The 22,485-nt window shown below is 45.8% G+C and overlaps 1 protein-coding gene across 2 annotated transcripts in view; it reads left to right on the forward strand.

The window, feature by feature from the left end:
- The window catches only part of NCAPG (non-SMC condensin I complex subunit G), a 45,495-nt gene that overhangs the window by 18,689 nt on the left and 4,321 nt on the right, over positions 1–22,485 (forward strand). For both annotated transcript variants that reach the window (XM_060246203.1, XM_060246204.1), the window contains exons 8-20: positions 728–877; positions 3,180–3,320; positions 5,076–5,199; positions 6,802–6,891; positions 7,016–7,195; positions 7,388–7,498; positions 9,162–9,281; positions 9,969–10,208; positions 11,556–11,737; positions 13,330–13,504; positions 14,567–14,728; positions 17,189–17,369; positions 20,659–20,733. In XM_060246203.1, coding sequence (XP_060102186.1) covers positions 728–877; positions 3,180–3,320; positions 5,076–5,199; positions 6,802–6,891; positions 7,016–7,195; positions 7,388–7,498; positions 9,162–9,281; positions 9,969–10,208; positions 11,556–11,737; positions 13,330–13,504; positions 14,567–14,728; positions 17,189–17,369; positions 20,659–20,733 — 1,931 coding nt within the window. The remainder of the gene's footprint in view (positions 1–727; positions 878–3,179; positions 3,321–5,075; positions 5,200–6,801; positions 6,892–7,015; positions 7,196–7,387; positions 7,499–9,161; positions 9,282–9,968; positions 10,209–11,555; positions 11,738–13,329; positions 13,505–14,566; positions 14,729–17,188; positions 17,370–20,658; positions 20,734–22,485) is intronic.

Genomic DNA, 22,485 nt, shown 5'->3' on the forward strand with positions numbered 1-22,485 from the left:
ACAGAAATTTTATTAACTGGGAATAAAGCGGGTGTTATACTTAGTTACCACGTAGCAATGGAAGTATTTTGAATGAGCATACTAGTCCTTTGCTTAAATGAAATGTTCTTGCCAGTAGCTGAATGCCTGTGCCTTAAGTAACTGTTTCAATATTGTTTCAATAAGTCTTAGAAGGGGCCAAAGAGGCCATCTAGTCCACCCCCCGGCTCAATGCAGAATCAGCCTTGAGCATCCCTGACAAGTCTTTGTCCAACCGCTGCTTGAAGGCTGCTAGTGAAGGGAAGCTCACCATTTCCCTAGGCAGCATTTTCCACTGCTGAACTACTCTTACTGTATAACATTTTCCCCTAATATCCAGCTGGTATCTTTCCATCCTTTAATTTAAACCCATTATTGTGAGTCCTGTCCTCCGCTGCCAACAGGAACAGCTCCCTGCCCTCCTCTGAGTGGCAGCCTTTCAAATACTTCAAGAGAGCTCCCTCAGTCTCCTCTTGTACGTAGTTCATTAAGGTTGAGAAGATGTGCCATGTATTTCAACAACTTATTGGCCCTGCTGCAGTTTCTGAATTTGAACGTGAATCTTGGATTTCACAAATGTACTGACTTCCTTCTAAAAATCACTGCTTCTAACGGGTAAAATGAAACTTGGCTTCGTGTTTTCCCTGGATGATAATGTGAAATATGTATAGAGAGAGGTGGTATTTATTTATTTATTTGTATTTTAAAGGAAAGTAATTCCAGTAGAGAAACTAACTGCTGAGAATGCTTTATTCTGGAGGGCTCTTTGTGAGTACCTAAAATCCAAAGGAGAAGAAGGAGAAGAGTTTTTAGAGCACCTTCTGCCGGAACCTGCCATCTATGCAGATTATGTGCTAAGGTAAATTCATGCATGTGTTAAGTCAGTAAATTATACTGGGAGATAAGCTCACTCTGCTTTTCCTTAGGTAGTTATCATTAGTGTTCCCTCTAAGCTGAGTTAGCGTGAGCTAGCTCAAAGATTTTTAACCCTCAGCTCACACATTTTTGTCCAGAGCACACTAACATATGCAGTAGCTCACAACTTTAATACCAGTAGCTCACAAAGTAGAATTTTTGCTCACAAGACTCTGCACCTTAGAGGGAACATTGGTTATCATTCTTCCTTCCAGCTGAAAGTACTGGGTTGCCACCTGCTTTTTGTGAAAAATCAGCCCTTCAGCTTGCTTTCCGAAATGCTTCTAAAGGAGGAAAATGCCAAAACAGTGAAGTTGGGCGAAGTTGTTTTAATGGCAGTGCTGGATCTGTGTGAGAGAGGCTCTTCCAGTATAGGGCAAAAGTCTTAGAAGGCTCACCTAAGGGGCGTTTTCGAACTCCCAAGCAGTGTTGCAAAGCTCAGGGATTTCTTTTAAGAGACCTCATTTAGAAATGAAGGCATCATAAGAAGAAGAAGATATTGGATTTATATCCCACCCTCCACTCCGAAGAGTCTCAGAGCGGCTCACAATCTCCTTTATCTTCCTCCCCCACAACAGGCACCCTGTGAGGTGGGTGGGGCTGAGAGGGCTCTCACAGCAGCTGCCCTTTCAAGGACAACCTCTGCCAGAGCTATGGCTGACCCAAGGCCATTCCAGCAGGTGCAAGTGAAGGAGTGGGGAATCAAACCTGGTTCTCCCAGATAAGAGTCTGCACGCTTAACCACTACAGTGTTGAGGCAGTGTTGATACCCAGACAGACCAAGTTGAAGGTGTAAGGTTGTTACCTTCCAGCCCAGTAAAGCATTCTAGGATCAATAGCAGGTGGTGAACTAAGAGACCAAAATGGCCCCTGGAACCTGCATCACAGAATCAGCTCCTATCCTTGGGCCCTTCCTTCTGGCTGAGGTCTCTTCCTCACCAGAGAATTGTCTTGGAGCCGCAGCGTCAGCCTCACCCTGTGCCTTACCTGCCCTCTTCATGAAGAATAGGGAAGGGGTGGTCTAGGCAGGAGCACACTGGCTGCCTCTCCTGACCAATACTCCCTCTAAGCTGTGGAGTCTTGTGAGCAAAACCTCTGCTTTATGAGCTACTGGCGTTAAAGTGGTGAGCTGCTGCATGAATTAGTTTGCTCTGGGGCCATTTTTCCTGAGCTAAGGCAAAAATGCGTGAGCCGGAGACTTAAAAAAGACTAGCTCATGCTAACTCAGCTTAGAGGGAACACTGCTCCTGACCCACTTCACAAACATTGCTGGCTGCACTGCCTGGGGGAACGGGCTCTCCCGATGCCTCCTCTTGAAGCAGTAAGAGGAAGCTGTGACATAGACACAAGCAGAGGAGCTCAGAGGCTCACGGTTGGGAATTACTGGCAAACAACAGTTTTACAACAAACAAATAAATACAAGCCTTTATTGGCACATATCAGATTATAAATAAGGCAAAAGAGAGGTACAGAAATAACAAAATAAACCGGTCATATTCAGCTATACATTGGACAATCCATCCTTGATTACCAGACTCAAGAATAAAGCAACTTTTTCAGTTATTTCAGATGCCAAATCGTTCAGAAGCTGGCAAACCTTTGCAAGCATCTGAGCAACTTGTCCTATTGAGCAGAACTGGGTCTAGAAACCTCAGGCTTTATAGTATCATATTGGGAGCAGTAAAGAAGAATGTGGGACAACGAATCAACTTGTTTTAAGTTGCACGTACAAAATCTTAATGAGAGTGGGATTTTTTTATATCTACCATAGGTAACTGCTGATGGGATAGCGTTACATCTGGCAACAGTTTTCCAAAATTGTAAATATAATATTAAAAAAATTTAAATACAACAATTCCAAGTGTACAAAATAAACACTGGTTTTGCTTTCAAATCACTTGAATGATTGCAGTGGCGTTTAATATGTTTTGAGCTGCTCGCCTCCCAGTTTCAGTGGGAGTTTGTCGGGTCAAGGTGAAGAAAGAAAGAAAAAACACACATGAAGTTGCTTATATTGTTTATTTTGTACACTTGAAATGGTTGTATTTCAATTTTTTGAATATTATATTTACAATTATGTAAAACTGTTGTTTGCCAGTAATTCATAGCCGTGAGCCTCTGGGTTCCTCTGCTTGCCCCTCTAGATCAGTTAAATGGCCAGTCTGCCCCAGATCTTTTTTGGAGGTGGGGGGAGGTGCAGGAAGGCATTGCTCAGATGCCACTAAATAAATAACCTCTTGTTTTAGTTACCTTCAGGCTATGCCGGTTCTCAGTCAAGAAGAAAAGGAGGACATGGCCTGTATCGAACACCTGATGACCAAAGAATTTATAGGCCGGCAGCTGATTCTTCTGGTAGGCTGCATGGATACCACAGAAGAGGGAGGAAGGTAACTAGACGTCAACAGTGGTGCCACCGCTGATATTTTTTTGTTGTTCTTCTGCATCGTTTTTTGTGGCATGCTGTTCCTTGTTGCCATCTAAATGAGTCCTGTTTTGCTAACTGGTCTGAAATCGCTTTAGAAAACATGAAGCTGCTCTGCTCAAAGCACGTTGCATTCTTCTTGCCTCCTCATCTTGTATCAGAATTCAGCGTAGCTTTGAATTAATATGGGAACAGTGGAGCTGACGGATAAAATGTATTTATTTTAATGTAATCCTTTAAAAAAAAAAAAGGTGGTCTCTTGTGCAAGCACCAGTCGTTTCCGACTCTGGGGTGACGTTGCTTTCACGGCAGACTTTTTACGGGGTGGTTTGCCATCGCCTTCCCCAGTCAGCTACACTTCCCCCCCAGCAAGCTGGGGACTCATTCTACCGACCTCTGAAGGATGAAAGGCTGAGTCAACCTGGAACCGGCTACCTGAACCCAGCTTCCGCTGGGATTGAACTCAGGTCGTGAGCAGAGGACTCTGACTGCAGTACTGCAGCTTTACCACTCTGCACCACGGGGCTCACATAATGTAATCCTTTAAGGCAGATATATCAAACCTATGGCCCGGGGGCTGGAACCAGCCATCTAGGTCTCTTACCTTGCTCACAGGCAACTGGGGGGGAACCAGTCCAAATGTGGACCAGGAGGGCTTATATAAGGGAGTTATATCTCCTGCTGAGGTTGCTCCCTTCCCCACATGCAGGTCCTCCCTAGATTGGTGTTGTGGTTAAGTGCACGGACTCTTATCTGGGAGACCCGGGTTTGATTCCCCACTCTTCCACTTGCAGCTGCTGGAATGGCCCTGGGTCAGCCATAGCTCTCATAGAAGTTGTCCTTGAAAGGGCAGCTTCTGTCAGAGCTCTCTCAGCCCCACCTACCTCACGGGGTGTCTGTTGTGGGGAGTGGGGGAGGTAAAGGAGATTGTAACCACTCTGAAACTCTGAGATTCAGAGTATACGGCAGGATATAAATCCAGTATCTTCTCCCCCCCCCCCCCCAGATCTCCAGGGGTTGCCCAACTCGGAGCTGGCAACCATGTGGAGCAAGGAGGGGGACTGTAAAATATCTTCAGCACCTGGCATTATATTGAAATGGCACATGTGGCCCAGTTTAACAGTGCTTTAAGGGATTAAGGGAGATTGCTCTGCTATGCCATGAGTCCATCAGATATGTAATACACTATGCTTTCACTAGGCCACGTGGCTTCCAAATGTAACTTGATACAAATGTCCAAATAACTGGCTTATTGGGTCGGTTCAGATCTAGTGGGAGCCAGTCTGGTGTAGTGGTTAAGTGTCAGTCTCTTATCTGGGAGAACTGGGTCTGATGCCCCACTCCTCCACATGTACCTGCTGGAGTGACCTTGGGTCAGTCACAAATTCTCACAGAGCTCTTCCTCTCAAGAGCCGTTTCTGTCAGGGCTCTTTCAGTCCCACTTCCCTCACAGGGTGTCTGTTGTGGGGAGAGGAAAGGAAGGAGACTGTAAGCTGCTCTGAGACTCCAAGTGAAGGGTGTGGTATAAATCCAGTCTTCTCCTCCTCCCAATCCAATATTCTTTGTATTATCAGACCAGACCAGTTAATTATCTCTCTTTGGAATTTAAAAGTCATCAAAATGTTCACGATCAGTAACACTTTTTTTAAAAAATAGTATTTTTTCCTAATAATGAGAGATGCACAAGACTTCATTAATGTATTTCTTTTTTATAATGAAGAAAAAGATTGTTGACTGTCTTACAAGAAATTCTGATGATTCCTACCTCTTCAGCTTCCCTCGTGCCACCAGTTACGGAGAAACTGCTCAGTATTCTGAAAGATGATGATAGAAGAATACAGATTGTAAGCAGTTGCATTAGCACAGTCCTTCCATTTTGGTTTCTTTCTTTCATGTGTATGTCATTTGTTAGCATTTAGCCTTTTCCTTTCAACATATGAAAAAAAAAATCTCAAAATACCCCTTTTCTTAATTCATCCCCCACTGTTTAAAATAGTGTCTTTCTGTGACAAGTTTGCTTTTATTTATTGAAATAACTTGTCCCAAAGTTTGTCTTCTATTCCAAAAGTTTGACTTTGATGCTTGCGTTTTAATAAAGCCCCCTCATTGCTGCATAGTATCTTAGTATCCAGTATGCTTGATCTAGTGTTATAGCGACTTCTCGCCACGGCTTTTTTGTAGCAGCAACCCCTTTGCATATTAGGCCACACACCCCTGATGTAGCCAATCTTCCAAGAACTTACAGGGCTCTTAGTACCAGGCCTACTGTAGGCTCCAGGAGGATTGGCTACATCAGGGGTGTGCGTCCCAGGGTTTGAGCAGGAACGCAGTTCCAGCTGGCTTGGTGTCAGAGGGATCAGACCCCAGAGTCAAGGAACACGCAGGGTGGTAACTCAGACGTTTATTCCAAGCATCATAGTCAGTACAGTGTCTTGCTGAAACTGACGTCTCAGCAAGCAGGCTCTGCTTATAACCCCTCGTACCAACCGTTACAATTCAAGCCCCCAAGCGTGCCAAGCAAACATGGGAAGATTTACGCGGGACCCCTCCCTTCATGTTAGAGGCCCAGGTGTCTAGTCTAATCTTTGCTCCTCCAGCTCTTGACCTTGGTTGCATAGGAAACCAGTCAGCTACCCAGCTAGCTAACAAGCTCTTCAGATAAGCAGCGTGAAAGATGTGCAAAGAGCAAAGCAGGAATGCAGGCATATTCAAAGACAGTAGCAATACAATGGTATATGGCAAGAGGGTACAATACAGGGTAACTCTTGACAAGAGGGTGTGGCCTAATATGTAACTGAGTTTCTGCTGGGCTTTTTCTATGCAAAGGAGTTTCTGCTATAAGAAATCCCTGCTGTCAAGTCGGCAGATTCAATAACGAGTTGTTGTTGATGCAAAGAAACTACTTTATTGATACTGATACTTGAGGCCTGAGCCAAGCATTGAAAAGACTAAAGAACATACTGTAGATACATTGCATATAAGGGATACTTCAAAGGAATTCCTAAGGGGGGGATTATGCAGGGCACATTACCAATTCGTTCTTAGGCTTGTATGGCCTTGATCGTAGTGGGCTCCTGACTCGCTTCCTTGAGCCAGGCCTGAGAAGGTACAGATAAGACTTTCACATATTTCCATTTCAAAGCAAAGCTACCCTCTACAGGAAAGGAGGGGGTAGGGAGAGTATGAGCTAGCAGCATTTGGTTATACTTTGGTTCTACCCAGAATGCTCTTTGACTGAGCCAGAATTATAGACAGACTTGACACCTGCTTTTCACTTTCCTGGGGGAGGGGCCAGTCAGCTGCTGTTCAGGCTGGTGCTTTTGGGTACGGGGGCCGCATGGAGGAGGAGTTCCACTCTGCAAAGCATGGACTTCCTCCTCCAGTGCCATAGAAAGGGGGGGGCGGTCTTCCTCATGGCTCTGTCTGAGCTTGGTCTACTTTACTAGGTGGCAGAAACCATTTCAGAGGTCCGTCAAGGGTTCGTCACAGTCGACCAGCCTGTAGATGCAGCCACAATAAGAAAGCAGCAACTTAGAGTAAGTGGAGGCGACTCAACTCAAGGGGACTGAGCACATCTGTTTGATAAAACTGTCCAGAGCCCTGAGCGTCTCTGGATCTTTTCCAGTGACTTTGCGGCCTAATGCCTGGTTCTCCTTCCAGCTGGCTGAAATAAAAGTGAAGCTGATGGAAGCAAAAGATGCACTCGAGCAGTGTGTGGCCATCCAGGACTTCAGCCAGGCAGCGTTGCTGAAACAGAGAATCCTGGAGTTGGAAAGCACTAAAAGCGACCTGTTAAAAGAGTTAGAGGAGCCTCAGTCTAATGAAGTCTTTGTGGAAAAGGTGCTGCCACTTATTTTTTGTGCTATTTTGTGCTTATTTCATGTATATAAAAGTGACTGTGTCTGTGTAATATTCAGCCTGGATGGGCGTGTGGGAGGTAGCGTCGTTATAGTTTTGCTTGGAGGAGGCGTGGCACGCATCAGACAGGACTCGTTTCCCTTCTTGATAAACTCCCTTTCTATGTTTTCAAAGGATGATCCTGAAACGCTGCTGAAATGTCTGACGATGTGCAACGAACTCCTCAAACAGCTCTCCCTTTCCAAAGGATTGGGTCCAACGATGCATGGGATAACGGAATCTTTGGTACGTGGCAAAAGACACAAGGAAGAGCCCCGTGGCACAGAGTGGTAAAGCTGCAGTACTGCAGTTTGAACTCTCTGCTCACGGCCTGAGTTCGATCCCCGGCAGCAGCTGGATTTTCCGGTAGCCGACTTGAGGTTGACTCAGCCTTCCATCCTTCCGAGGTCGGTAAAATGAGTACCCAGCTTGCTGGGGGAAAAGTGTAGATGACTGGGGAAGGCAATGGCAAACCACCCCGTAAAAAGTCTGCCATGAAAATGTTGTGAAAGCAACATCACCTCAGAGTCGGAAACATCTGGTGCTTGCACAGGGGACTTCCTTTATCTTTTCTTTTTTAACAGACACAAGAGTGTGAGACCCGTGTGAGAGTTCAAAAGATGTATTGTGAGTGGAGAACACTTATGGGTTCAAATATTCCCTTAGCCAGTTTGGTGTAGTGGTTAAGTGTGTGGACTCTTATCCGGGAGAACCGGGTTTGATTCCCCACTCCTCCACTTGCACCTGCTGGAATGGCCTTGGGTCAGCCTTAGCTCTCGTAGAAGTTGTCCTTGAAAGGGCAGCTGCTGAGAGAGCTCTCTCAGCCCCACCCACCTCAGGGTGTTTGTTGTGGTGGGGAGAAGATATAGGAGATATCTGCTCTGAGTCTCTGATTCAGAGAGAAGAGCAGGGTATAAATCTGCGGTCTTTTTCTTCTTGTGTCTGTGTCTTATTTCTGGTCCCTCTGTCTGTGCACATACAGAAATGGAAAGAGAGGTTCTTTCTATAAGAAGGCAGCTCATGCTTGCAATGTCAAAGTGCCCTGCCTTCCAGCCCTCACAGAATTGCTAGGCATTACTTGTTGAGCCCCGATATGGGGGAGGCTGAATTTGGCTTAGATTTGGATTACATTTGGCTTGCAAAAATCTAAAACCACAATTCACGTACCATTTTACTTTGCAAGCATATCTACGGTGGCTCACTCTTTGGAAATATGTCAACAGGAATTGTTAGCCCAGAAAAGCATTTCCTAGTTGCCTTGCCCAGGATTTGTTACAGTGTGTGGCACTTTGACAGACAGGAACGTTGAAGAGGTGGAGAGAAATATCAACTCTTGTTTTCCTATGTGGTGATTTACAGTGTAGAGTTACTCTCGTCTAAGTCCCTTGATTTCTGTTGGTTTAACCCTTTTGAGCCTGTCAGCACCTTTGGCACTCTGGCAAAGCTTGGTGGGCACAGCCGCAAAACAGCTGTCATGAGAGGCACAAGCCAGCCGCAAAATGGCTGCTGCAGGTTACCTTCAGTCACAGAGGCAGCAGGGATCTGCTTCCCTCCTCATTGCCCACCCCAGTGCTGCCTTCCCTCCCTTTGTACGTCTCCTGCTCCCTCTGTCTCCTCCCCCTTGACTGCCCCCTTGCACAAAGGAGGGAAGCAGATCCCTGCTGCCAAAGCAACATTTTTTTAAAAAATCTGCACAGCCAATCAGAAGCCTTGCTGGGCAAAAGCCCCACCTGGCCCTGCCCAAGTTCTCCCTTGGTGGGCACCAGGAAAGGTGTTGGTGGACATCATGGTGACCCTTGTCTACAAAAACGTAGCTAGTAAGAATCCACAGAGCAGTCCTAGGGAAAGGCCAGCCCGCGGCTTAGAAGCCTGGCTTTTGTGAATTGTCTTCTGTGCTTTACCACGTCAGGTGATTCCAGGAATTACTAACATCCAGCCAGTCGTAAGAAATATGGCAGTTCTGTGTCTGGGCTCCTGCGGTCTGCAGAGCAAAGACTTCGCCAGCCAGCACCTTCCCTTGCTATTGCAGGTAAAGATGTCTCTGTTGTCCCCTCTTCACGTTGCCGGTCTAAGCAGGCTTTTGTTACTCATGAAAGTAATGGGTGCTGCATTTGACTCTCACTGCTTTTTACAGCTAGAGGAATGTTAATGCGGGAACCTGTTGTGAACTTGGTGATATTGCAGTGAAAGCTGCTACGCTTCTATTTCCGATTTCCAATAACTTTTGGTACAGAGAAGCAGCATGCCAAATAAAAGGCAGGATGACACCTTCAGGACATATCAGAGAGTGGAGGTTAAAGGGCGACATGACTAGCAGACAGTTTAACAGGGGCTTTGTGATTCCCAAAGGGCTGCCGTCATTCTGCCTGCCGGAAATGAACTTTGTTTCAAGCCCTGCCTCAGAACACCCCCCCCCACACACACACACACAAACATGAAATTAAGGTCGGGAGGCAGCCGCAGATGGGATCTTTCAGCCGTTGTGACCCATTTGTGGAACACTGTCTCCCTGGAGGGTCGCCTCATGTCTGCTTTACTGTTCTTTGGGTGCATTGTCTGGGGTTTCATTGCATGGGGCCTGGGTTTTGTGTGTTTAGTTCTGTCGTTTGGTTATGCTCCCTGATCAGTTTCCTGGAAAAGCAGCCAGGAAATAAGACATAGCAATGTATTTATTCTAAACAGGCTTTGTTGTTTATTTGTTTAAAACATCCTCTAGGTGTTGCAGATTGACGAAATGAAGGTAAAGCTGAGCGCTCTGAAGGCCATCTTTGACCAGTTGATGTTGTTTGGGATAGAACCCTTCAAAGCAAAAAAAGGTGGCAATTCCCTCAGTGGAAAGGAGGCAGAGGATGAAAATGGCCTGTCTGCAGAGGGGACGAAGGAAGCTGAAGAAGAAGAGGAAATGGCCACCACCCACAACCTCCTTCAGCTTCTTTCAGGGTTCTTAGACAGTGAGGTAAAAGGATGAGCACCAGCAACACTCTTGTGGTGGTGGTGGGGGGGTGAGTTTGGAGGTTTGAATAAGATGCAGTTTGGTCTTAATCTTTTTACGGAAGGTTGTGTGGATGGGGGAGATCCTTAAGCAGTTAAGGGGAAGGGCTGTGGCTCAGCGGTAGAGCGCCTGCTTGGCATGCAGAAAGTCCCAGGCTCAGTCCCTGGTATCTTTAGTTAGAACATCTGGTAGGAGGTGAGGTGAAGGCTCTCTCACGGAGACCTTGGCGAGCTGCTGCCAGGCTGAGTAGACAAGATGGAGTTTGATGGACTGGGACAAGAGTCTGATTCAGTATCAGGCAGTTTCATGTGTTCCAAGATGATGGTTCTGTCTGACTGCCCCTCTGCTGATTAACAGAGCTTCAAAATGCTGTTTCTATGTTTCAATGTCTATTGAGTTGGGAGCTGCTGCTTGGTTTACTTTGTGGGTATGTTTGGCCTGACGTCTCAGTGGGATTTTGGGGTGGAGGAAAAACATTTTGTTTTTGTCCTCAAAGGAGGTCTTTCAATTTCCATAACCCTTTTAATTAAAGAGCTTTGGGAATGCAAGGGGCTAGTTGAATACTTAAGAATGAGCATTTCATTTAAATATTAAGGAAAGCAATCTCTTTTGTTTATGCCAGGCTCTTCCACGTTCTCATTTTCTCACCTGTGTTGTCCCTGTTGCTTCTGGAGGGGGGGGGGGGGCGTGTTCCAGCATGTATTTTGCTCCCTCTAGTGGTTGACTCAATATTACATCACTGTATGCCCAGCATATCTCCCTGCAGGTTTTTATGCCAGACATACAGCAATGTAATATCAAATTGACCACTAGAAAGATCAGAACATGTGCAGAAAAGGGGGGGGGGGAAGTAGCATTAAAGACACACAAGCAATGAGAATGAGAAGAGTTGTTGTACCTTCAGTCATTGTGAGTGTCCATGGGAGGGAGGGGAGCAGGAAGGAGATGGAAGAAGCCAACAGATTTTACTCTGGGAAGCTGATTTCTGCTGCCAACTCATACATGCTCTGGGGGCAGCCCATACTTGTGAGAAAAGGAGTACAGTGGAGGAAATGCCGGTGCACCCTCTTCCATTCCTTAAGCGCCAGCTGTAGCAGCAAAGGGGGGTATAGAGCCCAGAATAAATGCATTAGCCACATTAGGTTTCATTATATCTTTGACAAATGTGTTTCCTAAGAGATCCCAGTCTTTGGATTGCCAAAAGAAGCTGTCCACTGCCATTGCTGAAGGATTGTTGAGTTTATGGGGTAGAAATGGAATGTGTCATTGTTTAGCCTGGGAATTCCCGCCCCTCTGACGACTCTTTTCCAGTTTTCTGAACTCAGGACCGAGGCTGCCGAGGGCCTGGCCAAGCTGATGTTCTCTGGGCGACTGATCAGTGCCAAACTCCTCTCTCGACTCGTTCTGCTGTGGTATAATCCCCTAACTGAAGAAGACACACACCTCCGGCATTGCTTGGGAGTTTTCTTCCCTTTATTTGCTTATTCTAGTAGGTACGGCTCTTGCTTCCTTTCTCTACATTCCACCTAGCATGAACTATACATACAACAAATATAATCACAGCTCAGCAGAAATAAAACTTATTTGATTACTTAAAACAGCTGTTAGCTGCCCAATACGATTGAAACTCAAGGCAGGGTTATATATCTATATCTATGACTGATTCCCCACTAGCCTTAATGCCGCTCTCACTCTCCTCTTCTCCGCAGGGCTTCTGTCAGATTTCGCACTATCTGCCCCGGGGCTGCAGCTCACTCCGCCTCTTTCGCCCAGCAAACAAGATCCTCTAAAAACCAGTTTCTGTTTGCCATGCGAAAGAGGCGAAGCAAGTTGCAGCCCCGGGGAATTGGTCTGTATCTCTCTATTGCTGTCAGTCCCAGCTGACAGAGGTGGTTTCCCCTTGCCTGCCTCCATGCCATGGCCCTGGCAATCCAGCCTTCCATCCTTCCGAGGTCGATCAAATGAGTCCCCTGCTTGCTGGGGGGAAAGTGTAGACGACTGGGGAAGGCAATGTCAGTCAGTCAGTCAGTCAGTTTAATACGGCTCTAGGCCAATCAACACAACACATCGATAACAGTACAACACAACACAACACCAAGCTAAAATATCACATAACAATATAATAACTATGTACAACCATCAAAGTAGTAATAAAATTATCTGATATAGGCAATACTTAACTAAGGGCAACTTTCTTTCAAATACAAGCAGTGTTAAATTTCTTCCTGTCAAGGTCGGAAACATATAGGAACTTAGCAAGATCCAGGGAAAGTTGATCACACCCGTCCCCTAGGAGGAAGTGCATGACTTGGGCCTGATTTAAAGATTCAGCTAACATTAGGTGGTTCTGCAGAAGTTTGTACCTTACCTCTGTGTGGAAAAGACAGTTCAGAATAAGATGGGGAACAGTATCAACCTCCTCCAGGCCGCACGGACAGATCCTGTCTTCTAGCGGAATCTTATGGAAACGGCCCCTCAGTACTGCTGTGTCCAGAATGTTCAAGCGTGCCAAGGACAGCACCCGCCTGATCTTAATTGGCTGTATCTTTCCTAGATACCTGGCACTTTTAAGATCACTTGTAAAGAAGGTTGGGATATACGTCCCCCCAATGGCAAACCACCCTGTAAAAAGTCTGCCGTGAAAATATCGGGACGCGATGTCACCCCAGAGTCGGAAACGACAGGTGCTTTAAAAAAGTCAAATCAAGACTGAAAGCTAAAAAGACTAGACTGGGGCTATGGTGGGTTTGTCACATTATGCGAAGCCCAGAGTCGCTGGAAAAGACAGTCGTGCTGGGAAAAGTCGAAGGCAGCAGGAGAAGAGGGAGGATCCAATTTGAGCTGGACCGGCTCCATCAAGGGAGCCACAAGGGCCCTCTGTTTGCAAGACCACAGCGAGGCTGTTAGGATGTTTTGGAGGCCATTAAGTCATAGAGTCGCCGTCAGTCTGAAGTGACTTTATGGCACTTAAACGCACACAACAAATCTTGGAATATTGGATTTAAAGGGCATGGGGATTTTGAAGCTTGTTGATCTTGGCACCTTTTAGTCAACCTGTAACACCTGATATCAACCCTTTGTTTAGGGCCAATCAGGAATGCTTTGAGGAGGCTTACCTTTCAACCTTGCGCATCTTGTTCAACGCTCCCGCATCGTCACCCTTGTCCGAAGTGGATGCGAGTAACGTATCCGAGCTGTTTGTGGATTTGACAAGACCAAGCGGGCTGAATCAAAGCGCCAGGACTTCCCAGGATTTCCAGGTATGTGGATGCACGTTCTCGGGGTTTTGCTATCTTGTTTGGAGACGGGGCTGAGGAGCGGTTTCTTGGCTGTGACCGAGGCCCTCTGTTCTGCTGAGCCATTATTCCTGCTCCCCTCGCTGGGAAGGCTTTGCAGGAAGGCTGTCTGAATACCTCTGCTTTGCATCGGGAAGAAATCCCACCCTACCCCCTGCTTGTGCTTAGCAGCACTCGGAAGAAGTGGCCCTTGGGACGTTCCTCGTGGCCACAAATTTGTTTGGGTGCATGAAGATGAGCAACTGTCTGGATGTGTCAAGTTGCACAATAATTCAGTGTTACCTCATTGGCTGCTGTTTTATGGTCTTTGCATGCAGAACGCCTATGGTGGGCTCTGGCTTGGGTTGCCAGCAGTGGGCTAGGAAATATCTGTAGGTTTTGGGAGTGGAGCCTGCAGAGGGTGAGGTTTGGTGAGGAGAGGGATTTTGGGGGGTATAATGCCATGGAGCTCACCTTCCAAATCAGCCATTTTCTCCATCACCTGGATATCCATCACCAAGAGATCTCCAGTGGCTGAGAGGTGATACAATCACCATCTTCAAGTACTTGAAGGGCTGTCATCTAGAGGATGGTGCAGAATTGTTTTCTGTGGCCCTGGAAGGTAGGACCCGAACCAATGGGTTGAAATTAAATCAAAAGAGGTTCCAGCTCAACATTAGGAAGAACTTCCTGACCATTAGAGCGGTTCCTCAGTGGAACAGGCTCCCTCGGGAAGTGGTGGGCTCTCCTTCCTTGGAGGTTTTTAAACAGAGGCTGGATGGCCATCTGACAGCAATGAAGATCCTGTGAATTTGGGGGGAGGTGTTTGTGAGTTGCCTGCATTGTGCAGGGGGTTGGACTAGATGACCCTGGAGGTCCCTTCCAACTCTTATGATTCTATGACCTTAGCTCCACCAGGTTAACTGTGGTATGTTAGAAGGCTGCAGGATGGAAAGAGTTGTTACTATTAGCCACAAAGTTTAGCTTTTCCCTCGAAGGTGACACACAGCCAAATATCACAATACTGCGATGACTTCTTCCCCCCAGGGTTCTACAGTGCATGACAGTTTAGCAGTGAAAGTCTGCAATGAAATCTTGGCGGATCCAAGTGCACCAGATGTCCGTATCTATACTAAAGTTTTGAGTTCCCTGGAATTAAATAAAGACGTCTCCAAAGACCTCCAGATTCTGCTTGACGAGATTCTTGAGGTATGTAGAAACCAGATGGTCTGATTTCCTCCCCCCCCCCCCCCGTTCTTTTGAAACACATTTACATGAAAAACATGGATTTGATATCAAAAAGAAATGTAAGCAACTTAACCAAAAAGCGAACTTGAACGAACCATAACTTGAGTATGTAGAGTTCTGTGTCCTTATAAAATTTCTCTTTCTAATCTCCCCTCAAATACTAGCCTTTGGCTGTTATCCTGCCTCCATGTAATTCTTGAACTGCAAATAAACTGCAGTTTCTGGAGGCTGGGAAAGAGTTGGGAGGAGCAGGAGGAGAAATTAGGTGAGAACAAGGAAGACCAGTTTCTTGTGTAACCCTGTTCTGGAAGAGAAGAGGCCGGGGGAGAAGAGATGTATGATCGGAACCATGTCTATTTGCGACAAAACCACAAACACAGACTGGTTGGAGTGGGAAGCTGAGCAAAGATGTGGGCAGAAGCAGAGAGAAAAGGGAGTGCCGTAATTGCTGCTAGGAGCCCCATGGCACAGAGTGGTAAAGCTGCAGTACTGCAGTCCAAGCTCTCTGCTCATGACCTGAGTTCGATCCCAGTGGAAGCTGGGTTTCAGGTAGCCGGCTCGAGGTTGATTCGGCCTTCCATCCTTCCAAGGTCAGTCAAATGAGTATCCAGCTTGCTGTGGGGAAAGTGTAGGTGACTGGGGAAGGCAAGGGCAAACCACCCCGTTAAAAAGTCTGCTGTGAAAACGTCACCCCAGAGTTGGAAACGACTGGTGCTTACACCTTTTTTACCTATTTTTAATTGCTGCTAGCAAAGACTGGTGGTGCAGGTTACTGGGATAAGAGCCGAACATACAAGCTTGACCGGGCATCCCAGAAAAGAGACTCTCTGGGCCTGTGCAGTCTTTTCTCGACCCTTCAAATTGTACCCAAAGTGAGAGGGGGTGGGGGTTAGGGTTAGATCCCCCCAGCCACTGCCAGCTCAAGGCTGGGAAACTCCTGGAGCTATAGGGGTGGAGCTGGGGGAGAAGAGGGGAGCTCGGGGAGGTCCAGTGCCACAGGTTCCCCCGCCTCCAAAGTATCCCTTTTCTCCAGGGGGTTGGTCTCTGCGGTCTGGAGGTGGGCTGTCATTCCAGGGGATCCCCAGGCCCCACTTGGAGGCTGCCAGTCCTTGATGGGGTGTCGCAAAAAAGGGGGGGAAACACAGAAGGTTGAAGACTAGGCGAGTGACACCAGCTCTCCCAGCTTGCCCCCCATCAAGGACTAGGAGAAAACTGTTTGTAGCGTTAAAGCTGTATCACTAATTATGTTGCTCAAAAGTATCACTAAATACCTGATATCATAGTATGTGACTCTTTATATCATGGAATTAAACAATTTATTGATACTTCTTTATGAACCTGCATGAAATGACCATATAAACATTCCAAAATCCACTTGGACAATGTTAAGTACAATAAACTCCATCCAAAGTCCACTGACACAGGAATGAGTATTTGCACACACAAATACGCACAAGGGGCCAGAGTTTCTTTCCCAGAAAATACAATTTGTGACATGCTTCCAGTAAAGTCGGCGTGTTTCGATGGCGATTCTTCGTCCGATAAAAAACTGATCTTTCTGGAACCACAGCTCAGTCCATTACGTGTGTCAATTTGAGCCTGCTTCAGCGGGGAGGGCGGGATGTAAATACGAAAAATAAATGAATAAAATAAATTGCACAAGGAAACAGTTCTCTTTAGCAGCCAATTTGCCGCGGTCTGGTAAGACCTAAACCTGGAACCAGTTCGCCATAAGAGACAACACCGTATCAATTAAGACGACACTGTAGGTTCTCTATATAGTCATTTCATGCGTGTTCATAAAGAAGTATCAGTAAATTGTTTAATTCCATGATATAAAGAGTCACGTAATATGATATTAGGTATTTAGTGATACTTTTGAGTAACGGTAATTAGTGATACAGCTTTAATGCTACAAACACGGTTTTCTCCTAATCCTTGATGGGGGACAGGCTGGGAGAGCTTGTGTCGCTTTAAGCACAGGATCTTCCAGGCTCTGTGAGATGGTAGGCCTGCTCTCGAGTGTACAAAATCAGGAAGGAGCCCTTGGGCTGAAGTCTGGTCTCGCCACGAGGGGATCCCCACCTGTTCATGTGACAAATGAACTGCCCTTTTGAGGTTTTATTTCTGGAGAATGCAGTTTGTGAGCCGATAACCTTTATTTGTTTTATAATTGAAAGAAGCCTGTAGAATTAAGGGACTTTTCAGTTTGAGGTAACGTTTTGCTGTTTTCAATCAGCTCTGCATATCAAGTTTCGATTTAATTTTTGGCAACTAATGTGGAATAATATGTTCCTTTTTTCGCTCTGTATAAACCTGCAGTTAACTAAAACTCCTGCATATGTCTGAGATGGGAAAGGTACTGGTGTTGCTTGCAACCAATTAATTTACATTTCTACCCATTGTTACTATTTGTGTCAGGCCGTGAAGGATAAAACCTGCCTAAGGATTATTGAAAAAGTGAAGAGCAGCTTAAACAAAGGGAGCCACATCAGTGGAGAAGTCTCTGCAATTACCCAAGAGACTGGCTTGTCTTCAGTAACTCAAGACGAGGAGCAAGAGACTGATGGAGCAAGTTCGATTCCTGTTAATCAAGAGGAAGGTAATGTGGGTAAGAGTCCTTGAAGGGGTGCAGGTGTATGCATAAGAAAGAGCAAATCTGGTTTTTTTTTTAAAGTTCATAAGTAATTTTATTAAGAAATTTCAAAAGATACAGAATAAAAAAAGTCACCAAACTTATACAGCAACGAAATGCTAGATAAAATGCAGTTTCAATATAAGCATAACATGGCTTAAGAGTCTGAGTACTCGAGCATTACTGCATAATGTGTATCGGACCTAAAGCAAATACCGTAGCACCAGGGATACTATTTAAAATTGGGATTCCAAGAGCAGAATGAAGCAGACAGACATAAAAATAAAAAATTAAAAACGAATAAAAAATAAGTTAATAATAAAATACAGATACATAACTAAATTATAAATGAATGGAGGGACGGTGGCTCAGTGGTAGAGCATCTGCTTGGGAAGCAGAAGGTCCCAGGTTCAATCCCCGGCATCTCCAAAAAAGGGTCCAGGCAAATAGGTGTGAAAAACCTCAGCTTGAGACCCTGGAGAGCCGCTGCCAGTCTGAGAAGACAATACTGACTTTGATGGACCAAGGGTCTGATTCAGTATAAGGCAGCTTCATATGTACCATATATATAAATGTTTATAGAGTACATCCTCAAAAATATATATAAAGAAAATACATAACTATCGTGACAGTTAAACGCAAACATACAACTGCTCCTGTGCTCCAGAGAAGAGAGGAAAGAACAGAAGTAGAGAAGAAAAATTAAAAGTACAGTAGAGACATTTGTGAAGGGTTAGGTGGAGGAATTTCTTGGGATGTTACATAGCTCACAAAAGGAAACCACTTAGCTGAGAAGTTGGAGGAATCAGATTGTTGAAGGTTGGAGTTGATTTTGTCCATTATAAAATACTCCCACACTTTGGAAAGCAGGTGTTGATGTTGGAGCAGTGGAAGCCTTCCAGAAAGAGGCTATTGAAGCCTGGGCAGCTGCTAGCAAGCCAACAATCGGTTCACGTCGAATTGCCGGAACAGCAACAGAGTCCCAAAAATTCAGGAATATCAATGCAGGATTTAGAAGTATGCGATAGGATGCGATGAGGTAGATCAATTGCAACACAAAAAGAGCAAATCTACTATGAGGCCATCTTCAGTTAGTCAAATCTAAATAACAACAGGTTGCTTACCTGTACCTGGCATCCCAACATGGTACCTGTGGACACCATGGCACCACCTGACCCCCCCCCCCCAATGCTGCCAAGTATTTTTAGAAAGTGGTATGGCCAGCAGCAGCAGAAGATACTGGATTTATATCTTCAGAGTCTCAGAGTGCCTGACAATCTCTTTTATCTTCTTCCCCCACAACAGACACCCTGTGAGGTGGGTGGGGCTGGAGAGGGCTCTCACAGCAGCTGCCCTTTCAAGGACAACCTCTATGAGAGCTATGGCTGACCCAAGGCCATTCCAGCAGGTGCAAGTGGAGGAGTGGGGAATCAAACTCAGTTCTCCCAGATAAGACTTCGCACACTTAACCATTACACCAGACTGGCTCTCTGGGCTTCTAATTGGCCATTAGAGATCTGCTTGGCTGTCCAGATTAAAACATTGGTTTGGTGTCAGCTGCCAGCATGGTGTTGGTTTCATTCTCCCTCTTTCCCTGAATGTTTTTTTTTAAATTTAGCTCTCTTCTCCCCTGCCCTTGGGTTTGTTTGTGGCTCATGGCTCCGCCTTCTGTGGCAGCCATTTTGTGGTTGCGCCCACCACCTTGTGTCAAAATTCCCAGGGTGCCCACAGCCTGGAAAAAGTTGGGGACTGCTGCTCTTCTTTTCCGCTCAGCTCTTACCCAGAGACTCATGGACAAGGTGAAAAGCTGTCAAGGCACAGGGCAGACCCTTTTGCTGCCGTTCTCGGTTCCTTCACCTTACAGTTCATTAGAAGACCAGCTGGGGTGGGGAGAGTAGTCATTTAGAAATGTCTGTCAGATTTTCTGAAGTCTTAAGCAGGAAACAAACCAACCTGGCTTGCAATCCAGGCTGTGTCTGCAGGGATGGAAGGAGCAAGGGCAAGAAGAAAATGAAGAAATTGGATTTATATCCCATCCTATACTCTGAATCTCATAGTCTCAGAGCGGTCACAATCTCCTTCACCTCCCCCCTACACACAGATGATCCCTTCAGGCTGCAAAGGCCTACAAGTTTGTCTTTCAGTTTCCAGCTCGCATTTGGGGATGCAGAAGAGCTATAGAGTCAACACCGGGAGGGGCAGTGACAGTGATAGAGCATCTGCTTGGTAAGCGGTAGGTCCCAGGTTCAATCCCTGGCATCTCCAACTAAAAAGGGTCCAGGCATGAAAAACCTCCGCTTGAGACCCTGGAGAGCCGCTGCCAGTCTGAGTAGACAATACTGACTTTGAGGGACCAAAGGTCTGATTCAGTATAAAGCAGCTTCATATGCTTGTATACATAGATGCGTCTTTGCAGGGCTGTCTGGGAGGAAAGTTCTGCTTTCAGTAGGCAGCTGGGGGCCCAGCTTTTCTTACAGCCCTCCCCGCCCCCCATGATCTGGGCCTGTTGCCAGCTGGTCCCCTCTGCAGTGGCAGGCTTGTGAGCTGAAGAAGAGGGCAGATTTATACCCCACCCTTCTTTCTGAATCAGAGTCTCAGAGCGGCGTACAATCTCCTATATCTTCTCCCCCCACAACAGTGGTGGGTGGGGCTGAGAGGGCTCTCACAGCACCTGCCCTTTCAAGGACAACTCCTATGAGAGCTATGAGTGACCGAAGGCCATTCCAGCAGCTGCAAGTGAAGGAGTGGGGAATCAAACCTGGTTCTTCCAGATAAGAGTCCGCACACTTAACCAATACACCCAACTGGCTCTCCAAGCTGGACAAGCCTTCTGTTTTGGAGCCCTGTTGCCAGATGTCCCCTGAACCTGGCGGATCCCTTGGTCATCACTCCCATATCCTTCCCCTTAGAGCTGATTTGAAATCCAGCCCAGAGAGAGAGAAGTAACTGTTCAGAAATGTATTATAAATTTTCTTCATTAATAAAACAAACCATCTTCTGGGTAATACAAGATGGGGACCAAATCTTTCAGCGTAGTGAGAATTCTACCTTGCCTTTTTCAGTATTTTTGTGGCCTAGCTAAAATAATAGCAATGCACTTTCCGGAAGGATCTCTGCTTAGCTCAGGAAGGATGCGGCCCAAGATGTCAAGGTGGTGCTCTGAAGCGGGTATTTGTGGAAAGGGCCTGTCTCGGAACAAGCCTGCCTTGCACAACTCTGTTCTTAGTATCTTGATGGTGTTTGCTGTCTGAAACAGGAACAAAAGAAACGGATGAAGCTAGCGAAGAAGGAGGGAGCACAACGGCAAAGCTGAGATCGACAAGAAGCAAAGGTAGGGTTTGTAAGTCCAACCCCTGTGTTGTGCAGGGGGTTGGACTAGATGACCCTAGAGGTCCCTTCCAACTCTATGATTCTATGATTCTACCAGCAGAACAGAGCACATATCCATGCTGACACATTTTCCCCTCTTGCCTTTTATGTAAAAGTTAAACTCCAGCAAGATTTTGCCGCCCTTCCAGTTTCTAATACTTTTAAGAACATAAGAGAAGCCATGTTGGATCAGGCCAACGGCCCATCCAGTCCAACACTCTGTGTCACATAAGAGAAGCCATGTTGGATCAGGCCAACGGCCCATCCAGTCCAACACTCTGTGTCACACAGTGGCAAAAAATTTTATATATACACACACACTGTGGCTAATAGCCACTGATGGACCTGTGTTCCATATTTTTATCTAAACCCCTCTTGAAGGTGGCTATACTTGTGGCCGCCGCCACCTCCTGTGGCAGTGAATTCCACATGTTAATCACCCTTTGGGTGAAGAAGCAGATATGCCCATTGTTTCTGTGTCGAGAGCACTGTAGGGTTTGGTTTTGTCTAAGGCAGTTCTCTTTCTCCCCATGGGAAATGTTGGTGCCACTGAGGTCTTTGACTTCATTGTAATCAACACTTTTGCAGAGATTTTTAACCCCTGGACCCCCCCACTTCCACCGCCTTTGGATTGATCTGTTATATTGGGAACTCAAGAAAGGAAATCAAGATAGAAGACAATTGAGGTCTTAAAAGAACAAAACACAACTGCATAGAATGTTGGGCTGCAAGATCAGTTCCCCCTGCCTTTCCAAAAGCTGCTCTGGAGCACTGGGGGTTTATAGAGAAGAGTGTGAGACATAACAAAAGAGAAGAGTGGACCTCCTCTATTGTGGTCCCAATTTATAAGAAAGATGATCGTACCAACCCTGCAAACTATAGGCTAATAAGCTTGTTGGATGTGGTCGGGGAATTGTATGCTAGACATCTTCTATCTAAATTGGAAATATGGGTATCTGAGAATAATTTGACAGTACCACATCAAATAGGATTCAGACATGATCACTCCACTCTTGACCACTGTCTATTACTGCAGCATCTTATTAGTAAATATACAACTCGTCCTTTCAAAAAATTGTATGTGGCATTTGTAGATCTTAAAGCCGCATTTGTTTCGATCTCAAGGAACCACCTATGGACAAAACTGAGCAATATGAATATTGACCATAGGCTGCTTGGACGTATAAAAGGTCTTTATTCCGATACAAGTATGAAGATTCGACTTGGGTCTCATGGTCAATTGTCCAACCCAGTTAAAACAACAAAAGGAGTCTGAGAGGGGTGCATTTTGGCTCCACTTCTTTTTAATTTATACCTGAACGATAGAGTAGACTATCTAGCAGGTCCATAGTTTTTCCCAGTTAAAGTAGGAGGAAAATTTATTTCTACCCTACTTTATGCAGACGACACCTTGTTAATTTCTCAAACCCAAATTGGCCTTAGAAGATTATTGAGACATTTTAGCCAATTTTGCAAAGACAATCTATTACATGTGAACTATGATAAAACCAAGATTATGGTCTTTGCTAGAAGATCCCATTACTATAAGCGGAAAATGGATGAGAAACCACTAGAACAGGTTCCCTTTTTAAATATTTAGGTGTGCTGTTCCATCAATCAGCCTCTTGGGCCTCTCGTATTGACTACGCTAAGCGTAATCTCAAAAAAGCTGCAGTGGGGCTATTGCCATTTTATAGGAGAAGAGGTGGATGCT

This window comes from Heteronotia binoei, chromosome 9 (genome assembly GCF_032191835.1).
Source record: "Heteronotia binoei isolate CCM8104 ecotype False Entrance Well chromosome 9, APGP_CSIRO_Hbin_v1, whole genome shotgun sequence".
NCBI lineage: Eukaryota > Metazoa > Chordata > Lepidosauria > Squamata > Gekkonidae > Heteronotia > Heteronotia binoei.